The sequence below is a fragment of the Tiliqua scincoides genome, chromosome 3 (assembly GCF_035046505.1).
Source record: "Tiliqua scincoides isolate rTilSci1 chromosome 3, rTilSci1.hap2, whole genome shotgun sequence".
NCBI classification, from domain to species: Eukaryota; Metazoa; Chordata; class Lepidosauria; order Squamata; family Scincidae; genus Tiliqua; species Tiliqua scincoides.
Window position 1 is genome coordinate 199721335 of NC_089823.1, and position 19079 is coordinate 199740413.

The 19079-nt window shown below is 46.5% G+C and overlaps 1 protein-coding gene across 1 annotated transcript in view; it reads right to left on the reverse strand.

The window, feature by feature from the left end:
• The window catches only part of SNED1 (sushi, nidogen and EGF like domains 1), a 95539-nt gene extending 78118 nt beyond the window's left edge, over positions 1-17421 (reverse strand). The window contains exons 1-3 of the mRNA XM_066621501.1: positions 17405-17421; positions 16222-16273; positions 14085-14519 (exon numbers count right to left, since the gene is read on the reverse strand). Of these exons, the coding sequence (XP_066477598.1) occupies positions 14085-14519; positions 16222-16273; positions 17405-17421 (504 nt within the window). The remainder of the gene's footprint in view (positions 1-14084; positions 14520-16221; positions 16274-17404) is intronic.
• Positions 17422-19079: the final 1658 nt, after the last annotated feature.

Here is a 19079-nt window from a genome sequence, read left to right on the forward strand (position 1 = left end):
CAAGACCTCCAGAGCTCTGTGGTGCAGTCTAGCTTTCCTCACAAGAGGCATCTTCTCTTGACTGTAGTTGCTGTAACTTACAGCTGAGTTAAGTCAGTATGGCAACTGAATATTTAATTGTCAATGGGGAGATGATGCCTCACACGGCTGTCCCCATCACAGGAGGCGGAGCCTGCCTGTTCAGGTCCCTCTCCTATCTCATGTATGACACTCAGTTAATGGCTAGGGAGGGCACGAACTCATCGTGAGGCACATGCCAGACAACTGGGAGGAATTCTCCATCATGCCCCATGACAGCAAGCGTGATGACTACGCAGGCTCTGCTGACTACCTTGCTCACATGTCCCCAACCCTCTACTTGTGGTGGTTTATACAAGCTGATGGCGGCTAGGCAACTGTTAGAGTTTGAGGTTTACCACAATGGGGAGTTCTACGAGAGTTTCAGTGCTGAAGGTCACCCCATGAGAACGCTACACTTTACGCAGAACCTTTCTAGGGACCATTCTGATGTGAACCTGCCATCTGACCCTGAAGAAGTGTCCACTACACCACCATTTCCTCAGCCTGACTACACCTCACACAGCCATTGCCTCTTCCCATCCCCAAGAAGGCTCCTGACAAAGGTTGTGTCAGATACACCACTGCTAAAAGGAGGAAGCAACTCCTTCTGCAAGGAAATATATGCAGAGTAACCCTGTAGTGCACTGTGCTGCGGTGGCCAAGTAACAACAAAATTTATAAAATAAAAACATTTGATGGAACCAGGACTTTCAATAATTACAGGGTGTTGTCTGACATGGGGTAGTTGTGCTAAATTTCAATTGCTCATTGCAATCAAAGGAAAGTTTATTGAAATAAAAATGAATTTAAAGTAGTTAAATACCATAGTGAAGCACAGGTATCATGCTAGTTCATTTAATATAATGACACTGAATCATTACTGAAGATACACAGCAATGGTTGTTTAATACATATGTTTCCCCTGGGGGCTGGGGATAAGAATAGGCCCTCAGTTTGGCTGTACTTGTCGTAAAAGGTGACTAAACAGCCACCGGGTAGATGGGACTCGTTAGCCTGGGAAGGCAGCTCATCTGAGAGAAGGAAAACTCTGATCCCAAACCTCCACTGCCTTGTGGCTACATCCAGTTATGGAAAAGGCTTCAGAAGTCAACCTCGAGGCAAAATCCGGAGCTGGAGTCCCTGAGGCAGTTCATGACTGAACACAGTCACGTTCTGGCAACTCCTGCGACGCCGCTGGAACCAACCGTATTGGCCTCTGCCTTTCCATTGGACCATTTCAGCGATGTGGAGAGGGGGGATTTGCTGCATGGGAAACAGTCTATCCTCCATACCTACTTTACCCAGGCTTCGCGCACTGGAGAGGACACTCTGTTCCAGAACCACCATTAGAGCGTGATACCATAGTCTTCCGAGACTGAAGGATGCCAACATAAATGTTTGAGGCATTGATATAACAAGTACGAAATTTAAAGAAAAATGGGAGATGCAGGAATTCATGCTATAGAAGTACAGTGGCCAAAAATATGTTTGCATAATAAAGCAATATGATTAATGTAAACTCCAGGGAAAACCCATATGGAACATACTATATATGCGTACTATATGTATATGTGTATATATATAGTATATATGTACATACTATATATATGGAGCATACTATATATGGGCAGGAGGTCTGGTCTAGAGAGTAGAGCCGCTGTTAGCCCAAAGATAACATCAGAAGGTCGCCAGTTCAAGGACACCAGCAGCTCCCTGAACGGCTGAGAATGGTGAGACCTTGAAGCAGCTGACAAAGCCGAGCTGAGTGATTCCACCTGCTCTTGGTGTGAGCAAGAAGCCTGTTGGCTGCCCTCTATGTGAGAGATGGAGCTGCTTGTCAGCCTGCGTGGGAGAACTGGAGGCCAGAAGTGAGACCAAACCAGGAAGATCCATTCTGAAATGTTGTTGGTTCTTGAAAGAGAGTACCTCTATGATTGTAAAAATCCCCTTGAGGGATTTGGAAATGCCTGCCTATGTAAACCGCCTTGAATAAAATCAGAGGAGTGATCGATGACCAGAAAGGCAGTATATAAATACCTAGTTATTGTTATTGTTATATCTGTTAAACTTAAGAGAACATGCCCTATATGTTGAAGATGTCAACATGTAACAAATATGGTGCAATTGTTATAAAGCAGCCATTTTCAACCACTGTGCCACAAGTGGTCCACAGGTGTGCCACAGGAATTTGGGGGAAATTCACTTACTAGTAGGGCCAGTGGGGGATATGAGCCCCCCACTGGCAGCATGGTGTGCCTTGTCAACTGTCAAAAACTTGATGGTGTGCCTTGACAATTTTAGTGACTTGTCAGTGTGCCATTAGATGAAAAAGATTGAAAATTGCTGTTATAAAGAACATCTTGGCGGGAGATTGCTAACCTTATTAGGGTGCAATCCTGAAAGGCCGATGGGCTGGCGCAAGTCCCTTTTGTACCACTGGGAGAGCAAGCAGGCCAGCCCAACCCATGTTGAGTTGGCGGACAGGTAAGCCTATGATGACTGAGCCAGGCCAGCGCAGGGGTCCGGGTGGAGGCTGAGGAGGAGGTGTTTCAGGGCAGGGGGAGGGCAGGTGACAAGCAAGCAGGGGTGGGGCCAGAATGTGGGACTTGTGCTGGATCCTAACCCTGGTCCCGGTCAGCCCAGAATAGCTCTGGGCTGCTCGGCTCTGTGCCACCTCAAGAGATGGTGCAGATCCAAGTAGCCCCATTGGGGCTGCTGCAGCTTTACCCAGGATAAAGGGAAGGAATTCCCCTTGCCCCAGGCTGAGTTGCATTCAGCCCCAACCCAGCGTTGGATATGGAGGACACCGGCTGGCCTCCCCGTGCCACCATGGGTTAGGACTGGGCTGCCCAAGATATAACAGATCATACTGCTATGATCTCACAAGTTTTCCTATTCAATGGCTTATAAACTTAGGGCCCAGACCGAAGCAGTGCATGCCAGCTCACTGCTAGTACGCACTGTTGCAAACACGCCGTAAGGCATGTTACAGGTCCTCAGCACTGGTAGAGCGCTGGTGCTAGCCCAACGCTGGGTTAGTGCCGATAGAGCATGTGAGCTCTGCCACTCAGCGGTCGTATGGACCACTGGGCAGTGGAGGTAGGTGGGGGTGTGGGGGGAGGCAGGGAGGAGCTCCACCGGATCCTGAGCCTCTGTGTTGGGCTACCTGCCCGACATGGAGGCTCTTAATGTGGGGCTACTTGCCTTACCTGGGGAAAGGGAACAAAAGTCCCCTTCTCCTGAGGGGACAGTGGCAGCTTCCTGGGGCGTGCTGGATGCAGCGGCAGCCATTTTCTGCGCTGCTGCAGCCCCATGTGCTGGGCAGCTCAGGATTGGGCTATTAGATCTTTACATAGACCTAACCTTCAGCTTTTGGTAATCAATATGATTATCACAGCAAGGACTACAACCATCTTTTTTCTAGTATTTACCCATCTTCATAGCTGTGAGGCATGAATAGAAAAATGTTACAAAATAATTTGCATTAAGCAATTATGTGATGGGAAGAGGTCAGCTGTTTTGACATTTCAGGAAACTTGAAATTCCTTCTTAATATTTTGGAATCTTCAGGGAACTGATGAGACTATTACTGAGGAATGCATGGTTCTGTTATATAGGCAATTTCTCTTTTTTCTGATGATGATACTTTTTTATGGTTGTAGCATTTTGACTTGTATCTGTCCTACCTCTTTTTGACATTTTATATGATTATATATTTTTGTTCCACAGTTAAAAAAAGAGAAATTCTTCACAAAGGCATCAAATTTTTTTCATTATCTCGAAACAGCACACACTTAATCATTAAGCCAGCGCTTCCCAAATTTACCTGGCCAGTAAAGCCTTGGACCTGGAAGTAAGTGTTGATGACATGCTGATGTCATCCGCACTTACAGGTTTGTGCCTAGAAAAACAGCTCAAAAATAGCATGAAACTGGACAGTGGGTGGGTGGACCCCTCCAAAGCTCTGCAGGCAGCCCAGCCTGCTGCTCCAGATCTTGATGAAGCACTCTAGCCCATCGCATTCACTCACGTTGCCAAGCGGCTCAGCCAGTGCAGGTTCCACAATGCCCCCAGACATGCATTGCCTCAGGGCATCATAGTGTCCAGTTTGGGAACCTCTGCATTAACCCCAGTTAAAACAAAATGAATATGCTAGGTCACTAGCTAGAATTACAGGGAGCATATTTCACCAGCACTTACACATCTACACAGGCTGCTGGTCCATGTTTGGACTTATTTCAGAGTGGTGGTTATCCCGTGAAGACCTACACTTTGGGATCTGACTCTTGAAGAATCAACTCTACATAAGCACAGTCTACCCAGACCCAATATTCATCAACAAAGGCCCTGCTATGGGTCTTCCTTACCATCTCAGTTCAGGGTGATGTCATTTCACAGCAAGTATTGACAACATGCAAGCAAAGACTGCTGTACATTTCTGGTAGGATCTTACAAGTTCTGGGCTTTCCCCAAGAACTCAGTTAACAGTTCAGCCTGTTATACTCTACAGTAGTGGTTCACAAACAGGTGGGTTGTAATGCACCAGGGGAAATGGAGAGGAATAGGCAGCAACATGATTGCTAGTATCGTGCTGCTGCCAGGCAAAGAGGGGTTTTGTAACTTACCTGGGGGTCGCTATGGCTCTCCACGGGGTCTGGGGATCTGCGTCTCCCTCTGCAGCCCTCCTCAAGACTTCAAAATGTTGAAAAAAGGAAAAACCTTGTTTTGGCTGAACCCCCCCCCCCTTTTCAACAATTTGAAGCCTTGGGGAGGGCTACAAAGGGAGTCACAGGTTCCCTAGACACTTCGGAGAACCACAGCAACTCCCAGGTAAGTTTAGAAAACCCTTCCCTGCCTGGCAGTAGCACGATCCTGGTGATCATGTTGCTGTCCTCTTTCCCACCCCACCCAGGACTTTGGGAAACATTGCCCTACAGTAAAAGCTACTGTTCAGGACTTAGAATATAGGAATTTGGCCCTTTTTTAACTAAAGAAACTTTTAAATAAAGTCCTTTAAATAAAGGTACTGAGACTGAAACTGAAAACTAAAGAAACCAAAGAGAACTTTTAATGTTATTTCCCCACTACACAAATTAGTTTCCATGCCAAGGATATTTTTTCCCCCCAAAAACAGCACAATTGCTTCTGAAGAACTGGCATGTTCTTCATATACTAAAAAAATAAAGACTAACTGAAATTCACTTTAGTTTAGCTTCACTTCATAGTACAAACAAATGCTTTTACAAGTCAGTAAAAGTCTGCTGTTTGTCTGTCTGTCCATCCCTACCCAGCCTTAACTATAGGGCAGTGCTTTCCGAACTTACCTCCACTGCAATGTCCCAGCACTCAGAAATGATGGGTCATGACTCAGCAGTCAAAGTGACAAGGCAGTGATGTGATGACAAAACTGCATCATCGACACTTATTTCCAGGTTGGGAGACCAGCACGACCCTGCAAACGATGGTAAGAGGCCCAGGGTGGGCTGGTGGACTTTAAAAATATATATATATGCAGGAGCTCTACCTGCTGAGCCAAACCTGCTATCACACTGTGGTCTCGCTGTCAAGCAGTGGGAGTCCTGCAGCACCCCACTGAGTGTCTCGCAACACACACTTTGAGAACCTCTGCTATAAGGCAGATAATCTGAAATTGAAAAGACCAGAATGAAACTCTAGCTGCCTGCAAATTCGGTTTTCACAGCAGAACACAGTATGCTCGCGTGCAGAAGTAAGGCATGGGGAATTAAAGATTTCCTGCACCTAGAAAACTAGAAATCAGAGAGGAGCATTCTAGATTAACATATTGATTTAGTATGTACAGGGATTTTTTATTTTTTTTTAAACATGAAGCAGCATCAATTATGTGAACACACACTGGCAGTCAAAAGCAGTACAATTCAGAACTGGTGTGCCACCTCAGCTGCTGCTTGCAGCAATCAGGCCCAGGAGATGGAGACTAGAGTTGTGGTTTTCAAACTTTTTAGAGGACCTAGGCTGCTGCCTGATTTATAAATGCTTCTCCACAGAAGAACAGGTGAAATTTAGCCCCACTGTCATGGTACAAGATTGTACTGCCCTATCTGGCCTGCCCATGCTAGAAGTGGAGATGGCTGGGGGCAGTAGTGCACTAGAGACCAAGACGTGGCTGTGCATCTGCCTGATCATTCAGAAAAAGCACAGGGTGGAAGAAGGAGGGTGTTGGCCAAAGCTTCAATGATCAGGCAAGACACCTCCACCTGTCCACAGCTACCATCTCTGGTGGCACTTGCAAAAGTGGTACCTGCATGAAGAAAAAAGTTGAAAAGCTATGGGCTACAAGGTTGGACTAGGAACAGGGCAAGCCATGTTCAACTCCCTAGTAAATCAGAAAGTCTTAAGCCCGGATCAGGTGTTATGTGGTGATGGTCCATGTGACACGGAGAGCAAATGCGTACCAGCCAGCCTCACCTCCACATGGAAAGCATTCATTGCTGCATAAAACTACTTCCGCAAAGAAAGCCAGGTGGACCAGGGCAAAGGAGCTTCAGGAGCACAAAGAATTTGCCAGCACACTCTTGCTATCATGCAACAGAAAACCTGAATATGGCTACTGTGTCTTAGCCTAGCACATCAGGGCGGGGAGGAGGGAGAAGAGAAGAGAGTAAGTTGGTTGGAGAGATAAATACAAGTTTCAAATACACCTCCATGAGGTCTTGAGGAGGAAGCACAGGATGCTAACATGACAAATGACTAATATAAAGCATCCCCAGGAGATCCCTGGCCAGCTTTCTCTTGAAGTCATCAAGAAAGGAAGGTTTTGGAACCACCTAGTTTTCATAATGTTTAACCACAATCTTCCTTGTGGAATCACTTTGTCTTTTTCCATTTTGAAAGTCAACAACCCCTCTTTGACTGAGATTTATTTTCTTAAATATCTGAGAATTGTCAACATAATCCAACCCACTCCCCATTTAATCTCATTTTCGACGGGAAAACAACTCAGTTCATGGACCAATCACCAGATTCCGGATGAAATCTTACCAATGTCGAGTTGTCCATTAATTATATTCAAATGTGCAAATTAAATACAGTCTTCTTGCTAATTACATATTTATAGCGTAGCTCTTTTATGACTAATATGGTCTCCCACTCCAAGCCTAATGAAACTATCCAATGTTCTACCCGCATACAGATTTTCAGCACTGAAACCTGTGGTGGAAAGCCAAATGGTCCCCGCAGATAACATCCTCCGATGCCTTCTACTATTTTGGCAAGTAGTTCTTAATGTCCTGGTCTGACCTCTTCGCATTCACATTCATTGTTTAACGCAATCGCCATTGTTTGCAAGGAACTCTTTCCCAGATCAAATGTACAAGAGCCAGAAGATCAAAACCAGCAGTTTTTGGTGTGTATGTGTAATCTCTCTAACTTGTCTTTCTTGACCTAGAGTTCTGCTTCTTCTGCAGGGCCTACAGAACATCAAGAATGGATTCCAATGAAGCAGAAAGGGTGTTTCCCCCTCCTTTTTCAAAAGGAGAGTATCATGCTCTGGCACCTTAAGTCTCTCCAGATGTCTGACAGAATAAGCATTCATAACCTCCCCTGGGGCAGCAATAGGAAGAGATGCATTGTGTTTATTATTTGCATCCCACCCTTCCGGCATGGAGCTTAGGGTGGCACGAAGAAGATGATACATTTTTTCCCCTTCATAGCAGTCCTATTAAATAGATTAGGTTGGGCCCTGTGAGCATCATGGCTGTACTGAAAAGATGAACTCAAATCTCCCAAGAGCGAATCTGACACTTTACACTGCCTTTTTCGATACAGCATATATACTTAAGCATTAAGGGACCCATCTGCTAAATATAATTACTTGGAAACAGCTGTACATTGAGCTTGCTTTACTTCGCGCCTTTCAAAAACATTCATCACCGCTCAAAACAGAGAGAGTGTGCATGCAAAATGCACAACAGAACAACTGCGATTTCAATAATCTGGCAATCTTCCAAAGGACTCCTCACCTCTAGCATGCTTTTAGTGCATCCCTTTCACAGCTCCCTCCATGAAAAAAAAAAATCTATGGTTAGGTCTACACATGAAGCAGAAATAGGTGGTAATGAAACGACAGAATGCCAAAGTTGTCTAATGGACTAAACCAGGGGTGTTCAAACTTTTTGGCAGGTGGGCCACATCATCTCTCTGACACTGTGTTGGGGGCCAGGAAAAAAGGATTTACATGTAAAATTTGAATAAATTTACATAAATGGATATATTAGAGATGGAACTTATATGAATGAATGAAGGTCTCACAATAGCTAAAGACCTATAAAAGACCTTGTGCAAATCAAAGCCGGCCTTTCCTTTGCTACTGCTGCTTCACAGACATGAAACAACAAGCAGCGGACAAAGCCCTCAGCCCGCAGCTCACACAAGAGGTCAAACAGTTGGCCCTCATGCTGAGAGAAGTCACGCTGGGCCAGCGTGGCAATCTGAATATGCCAATTCCAAGGAATCGCACTTTGCAAACTCCAGGCTAATCTGGAAGTCCTTACTGTATTTCACAAACATTTTCAGCAATTCAGTATTGAAAAGTTACCATCTCAACCATCTCTGACAGGTTTTTAGCAATGGATTCCAAAGTGTTCATCTATTCAGGAAGGACTGCCTTCATTTTCAGTTGTCTTGCTTTGCTTTCCACATCAGCACGTAATCAAACCTGATTGGCTATGTAGTGCCATGGTGTCATATTCAAACTATGTAATCTCCAATTGGCCAGGACCTCTAACATAAGAGAGTTTATTCAATGCAGCCCTAGTAAGTTAGTTTTTATATTTTAACTCGGTGGCTCCCAAACCCTTTAGCACCGAGATCCACTTTTTAAAACACTCTGCTGTGACCCACCTAATTTTATGAGACTTTTAAAAAAAGTTTTATTTAACTAGCTGCTTAAGCTTCTGCTTTTATCCTTTCATGGAGGGGGACCATCTTCTGGAGCATTTGTTGAGCTCCACGTTCATGGGCTCAGGACCATTATGGTGGCTTAACTTACCCCTTCGCCTGGCCCTTGATAACAGCTCAGACAGATAGCCCAATCCTATGCACTCAGAAGTAAGTGCCATTGTGTTCAATGAGACTTACTCCCAGGAAAGTATGAACAGGATTGCAGCCAGTCACCTACTTGCAAGTGATTGTGCATATGTAGCTCCATTTCACTTTCCATAGGGCTCAACACATTTTCCTCGTCAGTTTCACAACCCTCAAGAATTGGGACATGACCCACTGGTGGGTCCTGACACACAGTTGGGAACCACTGCTTTAGCCATTTGTTGGGTTTGCTTCACAACCTTAACTTTTCCTTATGCACACTTATACCGTACAAGCAGAGATTCCAGGGACACTGATTTGCCTATACCACGCACAGGTATGCTAAGCACTTATGAACCAATTGCATATTTCAGTTATTACTGGAGCAGCAAAGTGTTGTCATAGTCTGAAGAGGAGCTGGACACAAGGGACAGGGCACAGGAGAAGAAGCTCCGCTAAGGAAATGTTCCCAACTGCATGCAGTATTCAGGCAGAAACATTTTCAAAAATTCTCACAACCAGATGTTAAAAAAATGTTAGCCAGTTGGCAAGCTGTACCACTAGATTTGCAAGAATATTAATGCATTATTATTTGGCTATAGTTCACACAAGGTGAACTTCTTATTTAAAATATCCTATCCTACCTATGCAGGAGCATGCATGTTCCTTGGAACACATGTTGTCATATGCGTAGTTGCCCAGGTTGTCATACCTGCATACAAGGGGCCGGTGCTGATTGGCAACTATTTCTTGGAGCAGGTACAAAACAGAATCATTTCCTCACCACATGTAATAGCACACACAGTTGCCTGCACAGAAGCCATTACTTGTGATGGAAATGTATCCTGAGGGAAGCAAGTTTAAACTTATATGACAAATTACCACCAAGAAGTGAGCCTTCACGTTGACTCACCCACAAGGCAGGAGGTTTGGTCTAGGGTACAGCCTCCATTAACATCTGAAGATCGCCAGTTTGAGGCCACCAGCAGCTCCGTGAATGGCAAGACCTTGAAGCAGCTGACAAACTCAGCCGAATTATTCCACATGCTCTTTGGTGTGAGCGAAGAAGCATCTTGGCTGCCCTTCAAGTGAGAGATGAAGGAGCTGCTTGTCAACCAGCATGAGAAGCAACTGGGGGCCAGAAGTGATACCAGACTATGAAAGATCCATCTGAAATGTTGTGCAGTTCTTGAAAGACAGAACCTGTCTGTTATTATTCTGCCTATGTGAACTGCCTTGAATAAAGTCAGAGGAGTAATCCGATGACCAGAAAGGCAGTATATAAATACCAGTATTATTTATTATTATTATTATTATTATTATTAAGGTTTGCCTTAGCTTACAGCAATGGTTCCCAAACTGTGAGCCATGGCTCGCTGGGAAGCCACAAATGAGCCAGGGGAGCCATGGAATCATCACAAAACCTGCTGCCCTATACACAGATTAAGATTGTACCCCTAATGGGGAGCTGCAGCCTATGGCCCAGTAGGTCAAAGGAAACACCAGTCAAAAAAGTTTGAGAACCACTGGCTTGCTAGTGATGATCAAGAAAAATCTCATTTCCTGGACAGTATAATGGATGTTGGAAGTTGCTGCCGGAGAGTGTGTTACTGTAGCAACACAATCCAGTAGCTTTAAGAGATGTCTCCTGCTGTGCTTGTAAATTGGTCAGCAATTTCCTGTACCTTACCATGTCAGGAGAGGGAAGTCTTTACAGTCATCTAGACTAGAGCTTACACCTACTCTTCTGGAATGCATCTAGTTCTCATTGAGAATTATATCCAGCCATACCAGTACGCCTGCTAAGTTAAGCATTATCCTTCTCCCCCCCCCCACCCAAGGCAGAATACCAAAGTGCTCATTATCTTTAGTGTGCCAGCTCAACTTTATAGCCACACCAACTCACAGATCTAGGTAACAAGAAAAGCTAAGCAATAAGAGGATTTTCCCTGAACACCGAGCTTTTCGTACATTATGCCACCTTGGCAACAGAGTGCAATTGCCTATTACAACAAAGACACTCCAATTCTCAACATCCTGTTATAGCTTTGATGCCTTAAATTAGACTGTTTGACTGTCCCCAACTAAATCCAGATGGCTTTGGAACAATTTAAAGTGATTAATAGAAAAGAGAGTGAGACAGACAGACACACACCTATTCCAAGCAGAAGGGAGCTAATGATAAAGTCATTCTTTTTTACCATGGGAAGATAAGAAGCTTCTGAAAGGGGTGGGGAGGGAAAAGAACCGCTCCTCTTGCCTTTAAAATCATGATCAGAGCATGGAGTCCAACACCAGCATTGCAAGAACTGGCCAAGATCATGACTGAGAAACTGAGGGGTGGATACAAGTTTTCATTGTAACACAGAAGTCAAGAGGCTGAAATACAAACCAGGAAGTTCTCAGTTCAAATCACATCTCTGCCATGAACCGAATCAGTGACCTTAGGCATCAGCTTCCCACCCCCTCCTGCAATATGGGGATAATAATCTTACAATTACAGAGGTGCTACAAGGCTAATGAGAAGCATCTTGAATATGTGAAACACTGACACAAGCGCTAAGTAAACATGTCACCTGATTAAAGAAGCAGATTAATAATATGCTTAGTAATTTTTTGGGTACACTGCAAGTGACAATAGATTGGAGGCAAGGAACAGAACTTTTTTCACACAGCTGAGTCATAGCAGATACCCTTATAGAAGAGGGATTCTCCACCATGTGGGAGAAAAGGAAGAAAGAATCTTAGTATATGCAAAGTACTTATATTAAACACACACACCAGTTGTCTGATGAATCAGGGGCACTTATTAAATCAATGAATCTAACAAATCAATCAGACATTGCTGCCCCAATTCCATGTATTCTAACTATGAGCCAGCCGGACTGAATCACTGATGATCTATTTTAGTGTTTTTCCTTCCAACGGTGACCAGTAGCAGATGATTTGGAAAATTCTACAACACACTTTAAGGATCAAGTACTTACATTTTCTTCCTTGTTGCCTTAAAAAAGGAAACATCAAACTAAGTACAAGGCTACATTATCCAACAACCTTGGTTAATAGAAAACTGATTTTGGTTGCACAAAAATCTGGTTTGTGGACAATGTGGCTTCTAAGGGTGTTAGCGGTATACTTATGTATTGGGGGAAGAGATGAAGGATTATGGTTTTAAATGATAATTGGGAGGGAGAGGGGTGGAGGCTCAAAAATAATGTAAGGCCCAGAAGACAGATGGCAAACATATTGCCTTTCCAGATCCTTTGTGGTTAATAACATCCCAACACTTTGATCAGGCTGGGGCACACAGCTGGTTAATAAGGAGCCCCAAGAGCCAGGGTTCAAGGTGATACTTGAAATGAGCCATTTATTATGTAAAGATGTCCACTTAGGAAGCCCACTGCTTGAAACATGTTAAGCAAAGCATCCTTATCCTGGTACACCAGTTAGAACAGCTTGCATCCAGAACAAGGTGGATGGATGCTTTGCCCTCAGGAATATTCAGTGATTGAAACAACAGCTTGAGGCCTGCCTCTTTCTTTGCTTTCTTCATGCTTCTGCCTGGAAGACAGTCGTGCTACCCACTAAAGGACATTTCCCATATAATCTCACAGTTGAAGTCTAGCTGCTAAAGAGAAGCAGTCATTCATTCTCTCTCTCCATCACCACTCTGGGAAAATCCACCTGGACATCAATTTGCAGCAGTGTGCAAACAACCCAAGACACCATGCAGCATCTGTTTCAGGTGAGCACCACACACACATTTAAAGCAGCTGTCATGAACCCTGTGGTTCATCATATTGGCCACTAGTGAGAACCATACCAACCCCTGCTAACTGGGTAACAGGCACTTTTTCAAGTGGGTACTCCTCTTTTATTTAGCAGGGGGAGAGTAACTGGCCCTCCTCACTCCAGCAGTGTCTTTTCTACTGGCTGTCTGCTGTTGTTCTTTTGCATCTTTACAGATAAGACCTTTTTGAACAGGGAGCCATAAATTATTTGATTTTCTCTGTAAACTGCTTTGTGAAGTTTTCATTGAAAAGCAGTATATAAACACTTAATAATAATAAATTCCAACTTTTAGATTAGAAGTCCATTAAAATAAGCAACTTTTCATGCAAACACACCCTAGTGTGCATGAAAAGAAGAGGCAGCACCTACCCAGCTTCACCCATTTCTGCCCAGCCCACAGGTGTACGCATTTGACCCCTGTTGCATATATGCAACATTGGGCAGAAATGGGATGTGTGCAATGGAGAAGCTCTACTAGCCACCCACCCCTCCGAAGGTTACCAGAGTCAATGAGAGCACTTCTGGTTCAGTTCACTCATTCTCAAGGGAGCATGTTAAGCACTTGGGAGCAAGACCCATCAAGCCCCACAGGATTGACTTCTTAGCACACATGCTTAGGATGGTGCTGTAGGAGATCTTAATAGGAACATTTACTGGTGGACGCCTCCCTATGGGGGAAGTAACATCTGACCAGGTGCAACAAAATTGACAGGGGTCACTTTGTGGCAGCAATTCACAAGTGGGGTAGCCATGAGGGGGAATTGCCCACTTTACTACAATAACTGCAAGGTAAGGGGTTTAAAGGGCAACCAATCCCTGGCATTAGGGCTGCACACTTTCCTGGGAGTAAGCCTCATTGACTATAATGCGATGGACTTCTGAGCAGACATGCCTAGGATTGGGCCCTAAGACTGCAATCCTATGCACACTTTCCTGGGCTGGGGGTAAGCCTCACTGACTATAATGGGCCTGACTTCTGAGTAGACATGCAAGGATTGGGCTCCCAGGCTGCAGTCCTCTCCACACTTTCCTGGGAGTAAGCCCCACTGACTGTACTGGGGCTGACTCCTGAAGAGACATGCAGAGGACCGGGCTCCAGGTGCGCTCCGCGCCGAGCCGAGCCACCCCGGGGCTGCGCCAGCGCTGCGCTCTCGGGGGCCACTACTCACGTAGAGCGCCGTGTGAGCCGCGCCGAAGAAGGGGAACTTCACGGCGACGGGCCGGAGCCCGGAGCCGCCGTCGTCCTGCTGCGGGGTGGCCGCGTCCCCCCGCGCCGGCCCGAAGGGGTAGAAGTCCGCCAGAGGCACGGCGCCCTCCGCCCCCAGCCGCAGCCAGCCGCAGAGCGCCAGCGGCACCAGCCAGCCGGGCAGGCCCCGCATCTCCCCCGCGCGCGGGCGCCGGACCAGGGAAGCAGCAGCAGCAGCGGGGCGGCGCGGTGGGTGACCGGGTTGCTCGCAGGGAGGCAGGCAGGCAGGCAGGGCTGCTGCGTGGAGACGGGGCGGGGAGCAGCGCGCCTGCAGGCAGGAGCCTGGCACCGAGGGGCAGAAGGAGCCTCTGCGGCTGGCCGGCCGGCTGGGCTCCCCGGGCGCGCGGCGGAGGTGCTGCTAGTGGCAGCTGCCGGAGGAGCTGCACGCACACTGAGCCTCTCTGTGCGGCGGCGAGGGAGGGACGCGGCTCATTCACAGCGCTCCGGGCATGCATATTCATGCCCCGGGCAGCCAATTGGGAGGGACCCGAGGAAGGCGGCCCTGGAGGTGGAGGGCGGGCTCGCAGGGATCAGCCTTCTCTTAAAGCGCTAAGAGACCTGCACCAGGCGACTCGGCTCGGCTCAGCTGCTCAGGCTGAGAAGGTGGCAGGGAGCCCCGGAGTGCCAGCCCGCCCGATCCTGTCCACACTTTCCTGGGAGTAAGCCCCATTGACTCTAACGGGACTTACTTCTGAGTAGACATGCATAGGCTTGGGCTGTAACTGTCTACCTATCTGTCTACCTGCCCACCCAGTGCTAGGAGAGCTGCAATCCTGCACCCTCTCAAACTCATTAGCAGTGGCGTCACCTGAGGGGTTGCAGAGCACTAAGTTTTGCAGGGACCCTCACCACAGCATGCAACGTCAGAACATCAAAAGAGCCCTGCTGGATCAGGCCCAAGGCCCATCTAGTCCAGCTTCCTCTGTCTCACAGTGGCCCACCAGGGTGCCTCAGGGAGCACACAAGACAACAAGAGACCTGCATCCTGGTGCCCTCCCTTGCATCTGGCATTCAGCAACAGCCTACTTCTAAAATGAGGAGGTTGCACATTACACATCATGGCTGGTAACCTGTGGTGGACCTTTCCTCCAGAAATTTGACCAAATTCCTTTTAAAGGCATCCAGGTCAGATGCCATCACCACATCCTGTGGCAAGGCGTTCCACGGATTAACTACACACTGGGTAAAGAAATAACTCTCCCAACACTTAATTTTAGTGGATGTCCCCTGGTTCTGGTGTTGTGTGAGAAGGAAAAGAACATCTCCTATCCACCCCCAGCATAATTTTGTATGTCTTGGGCTGCAATTCTATCCATACTGACTGTAATGGGACTTACTTCTGAGTAAACAGGCATAGGATTGGGCTCTAATCATGTCCCCTCTCAGGCATCCCCCCCCCAAGAGCCCCAAATGCTGTAGCCTTTCCTTGTAAGGGAGGTGCCCCAGCCCAGTAATTATACTGGTCACTCTCTTCTGCACCTTTTCCATTTCAACTATGTCCTTTTTGAGATGTGTCGAACAGAACTGGATGCAACTGGACTGCAAGCGGCTCCCCCCCCCCCTTCGGAGCAATTCCAGGTAGAGGAGCAAAAGGAGGTGAATCTTGCCTGGATGCCTTAAAAAGGGGATTGGACAGATTTCTGGAGGAAAAGTCCATCACAGGTCACAAATCGTGATGGGTCTTGCAACCTCCTGATTTTAGGAGGAGGCCACCTCAGAATGCCAGGTGCAAGGGAAGGCACCAGGATGCAGGTATCTTGTTGTCTTGGGTACTCCCTGAGGCATCTGGTGGGCCACTGTGTGGTACAGAAAGCTGGACTAGATGGGCCCTGAGCCTGATCCAGCAGGGCTCTTCTTATGTTTTCATGTTCTTAATGCAACTTTGCATTCTTTGCTTTGTTAAGTGATGATCTTTGCAACCTCCCTTTTGGAGCAATGACCCCCCCCCCAACCCAGCAGCAGGCCTAGTCTGTGGACATCCTGAGTGGCAAGGGAAAGGCACTCTGCACATGTGCAAAAAAAGACTTGCACTTCACTATTATTGCTGGCTTGTGTCTCACTGTAGCAAAAGGGGGCGTGAACAGGCCAAAGTCCTGACAAGACATCTGCATCCTGAAGTACCAGAAGAGCATTAAGGGATGGCGGGAGCACCTGCAAAAGATGCAGTCACTGTAACTGTTGCTGTTAACAACTATATCAGCCATTTTCAACCACTGTGCCGTGGCACACTGATGTGCTGTGAGTGCTCCACAGGTGTGCCACAGGAATTTGGGGGAAAGTCATTTTTTAACAGGGCCAATGGGATATGTGAGCCCCCACTGGCAGCACAGTGTGCCTTGTCAATTGTCAAAAACCTGGTGGTGTGCCTTGACCATTTTAGTGCCTTGCCCACTTTAGTGCCGTGAGATGGAAAAGGTTGACAATCACTGAACTATATCCTGCGTTTCTTGCAAGAGGCTTGGGGCAGCCTGCCTAGCTTGCTCCCTTTTGTCCTCCCTTTTGTTCCTTTTGTCCTCACATCAACTTTCTTACTACTCCATGGTTCCACAGTAGTTCCGTATTTCAAAGAGGCACCTTCAACACTGAAATTTTCGGGAGTTAAACTTTGCTAGATGTTTAAACATGAGAACATGGAGAACTGTTGTGCAGATGTGCCCCTGCACCAGCGATGTGCAGCATAGGGGCGGAAGGTGAGGCAGAACTGCCCCACTGGAATTCTTTGAAAAGTGCCACCGCTGCGGCTGTGATTATGCAAACACAACCAAAGTGCTCCAGCTGCTCAGAGTGCGTGGGTTGTGTTTGCACACTCAAAGGTTCAGCAGCAGCAATGGCACTTTTTGAAGAACCCCAGCTGATGTCACTGCTTCACCTTCCACCCCCACACCACACATTGCTGGACACCCCAACCTTGGTCCCACTATTTGTTGTTCTATGTACCATACATATGCATTCACATGTACTCACCCAAAGGATAACCAGTAGCATTCCCAAAGGGAGGGCACAGTGCTAAGTTTTGCAGCTGCCTCAACAGCCCATGTAAGTGGGCCCTCATCTTCAGAGATGCCTCCTTTGTGTTGTTCTCACTGCCCAGAATGGCTCCAAAGGTGCGAGGGAGAGTCCACTAACATAGCATGTTGAGGCAGCTGCAAAACGTAGCACTGTGCCCCCCTCTACTGAAGGGAACAAACTGTTATTCCCTTCAATAGCTTCAAACAAGCTATTGAAGGACAAAACTTCTGTTACCTTGAGGAGGCCTCCATGATTGCCCCCCCCAAGTACAGGATGCAGCATATGCCCCATTGGCACAGCTGCATCATACCTGGAAAGTTGGATAGGATTGGGCCCTTAGATGGGACTGACCACAGAGTAGATAGATTTTATTCCAGCAGTTCCTCAGTCAGTGGCTGATTTGTTCAGCAGGCCATTATCTAACCGCCCAGTCCTGTGCATGTCAATGGAGCTTTCTCCCAGGTAAGTGTGGATAGGATTGCAGCCCAATTCGTTCAGCAGACAGATCACAGAGATGAAGGCTGTCAGTATGCACCTGTTAACATGACCTGCAAGCCCCAAAGGAAGGGTCTTCAAGGGTGAAACCTGTGAGTGTGGTGATGGGTGGTACAGCCTGTTTCTGACCATTGTCCCTCTTTATGATGACTATGGGACTGAAAAGTACTCTTTTTAGGGGAATTGATTTGTAGTGGGCCAACTACCCATGGACTGAATTTGATGCATGGGCTACTAGTTGCCAGCATTGTGGTATCCTTCATATCTGTGTACACTTGTAGACTAGACATAGTAGTATCTAGGAAAGATGGTTGCAAAGGTCTAACCCTGGGTAAGAAAACTGGTTATCTTTATAAACCTTTAGGCCCCTTTAGGCAGATCTTCTGCTGCCAGAAGTAGCATTCTGGCAATGCAAGAACATTTATGGTGGTGTGAAAGCTGGGCTGCCATCACGTGCTTCTGGGCCATTGCCTCAAATGAGCAGTTGCACTGCACATGCAGCAGAGTCTTACACTGGTTTTGTCCTTATGTCCTAGTTACCGGTACCTCCATCCAGATACTATAGTGAAAAACCACCAATGCTGATGTTAAAATATACAGTACATTAGTTTAGTCCTGCTGGGGAGTGAAAAGGTTACAAAGATACGATCTGTAGAAAGAGCAAAAACAAAAAAATCCTCCTCTCCTTGGGGATTTGTGCCCTGTTCCTGTGATTAGTTGTCCCATATTCCCCCAACTTCTTTCTGAATACAATGAAATCATTGTGAGTGTGCATTGCCAATCACTGTGCATCTCTTAAAGCTTCCCATAAAATATGCATTTATGAAGTTAGAATGAGAGAGTGCTGGTTAAGTGGGACCCTTTGACCCTGACCACAAACTTCCCATACCATGGCATAGAGAGAATGAAGTGGCAGATCAAGAACATGACAGGCAGACAGGTACGATTGCGATTGCTTGTGGAGCTGCATTGTTGAAATTGCTGGAAGCATTAGATGTGATTATGACCAGTGCCCTGAGTGGTGTTGTTGATTACCAATATCACTGAATACTATTAAAAATCTAGGCATTTTGTCTTAGCATATACATTAAGTTTTCTGATGTCCAATCTTGCTTATGTGAATTGATCATTATGATAACATGTTTGTGTTGGTGACACCAAAGAGGATCATACTGGATATTCTGAGTCCAAGCAGAATATGCTTTCATCCAGCTTAGGGTAAGAGCCTGGCAGAATGTTTTGTTCATCACTCTTTGACCTTGAACAGATGCAATATTAAAGTGTCTCTTAGGACGCAATCCTAACCCCTTATGTCAGTGCTTTCCAGCACTGGCATAGCGGTGCCAATGGGATATGTATTGCATCCAGCAGTTGGGTGGCACTCACGGAGGCCTCCTCAAAGTAAGGGAATATT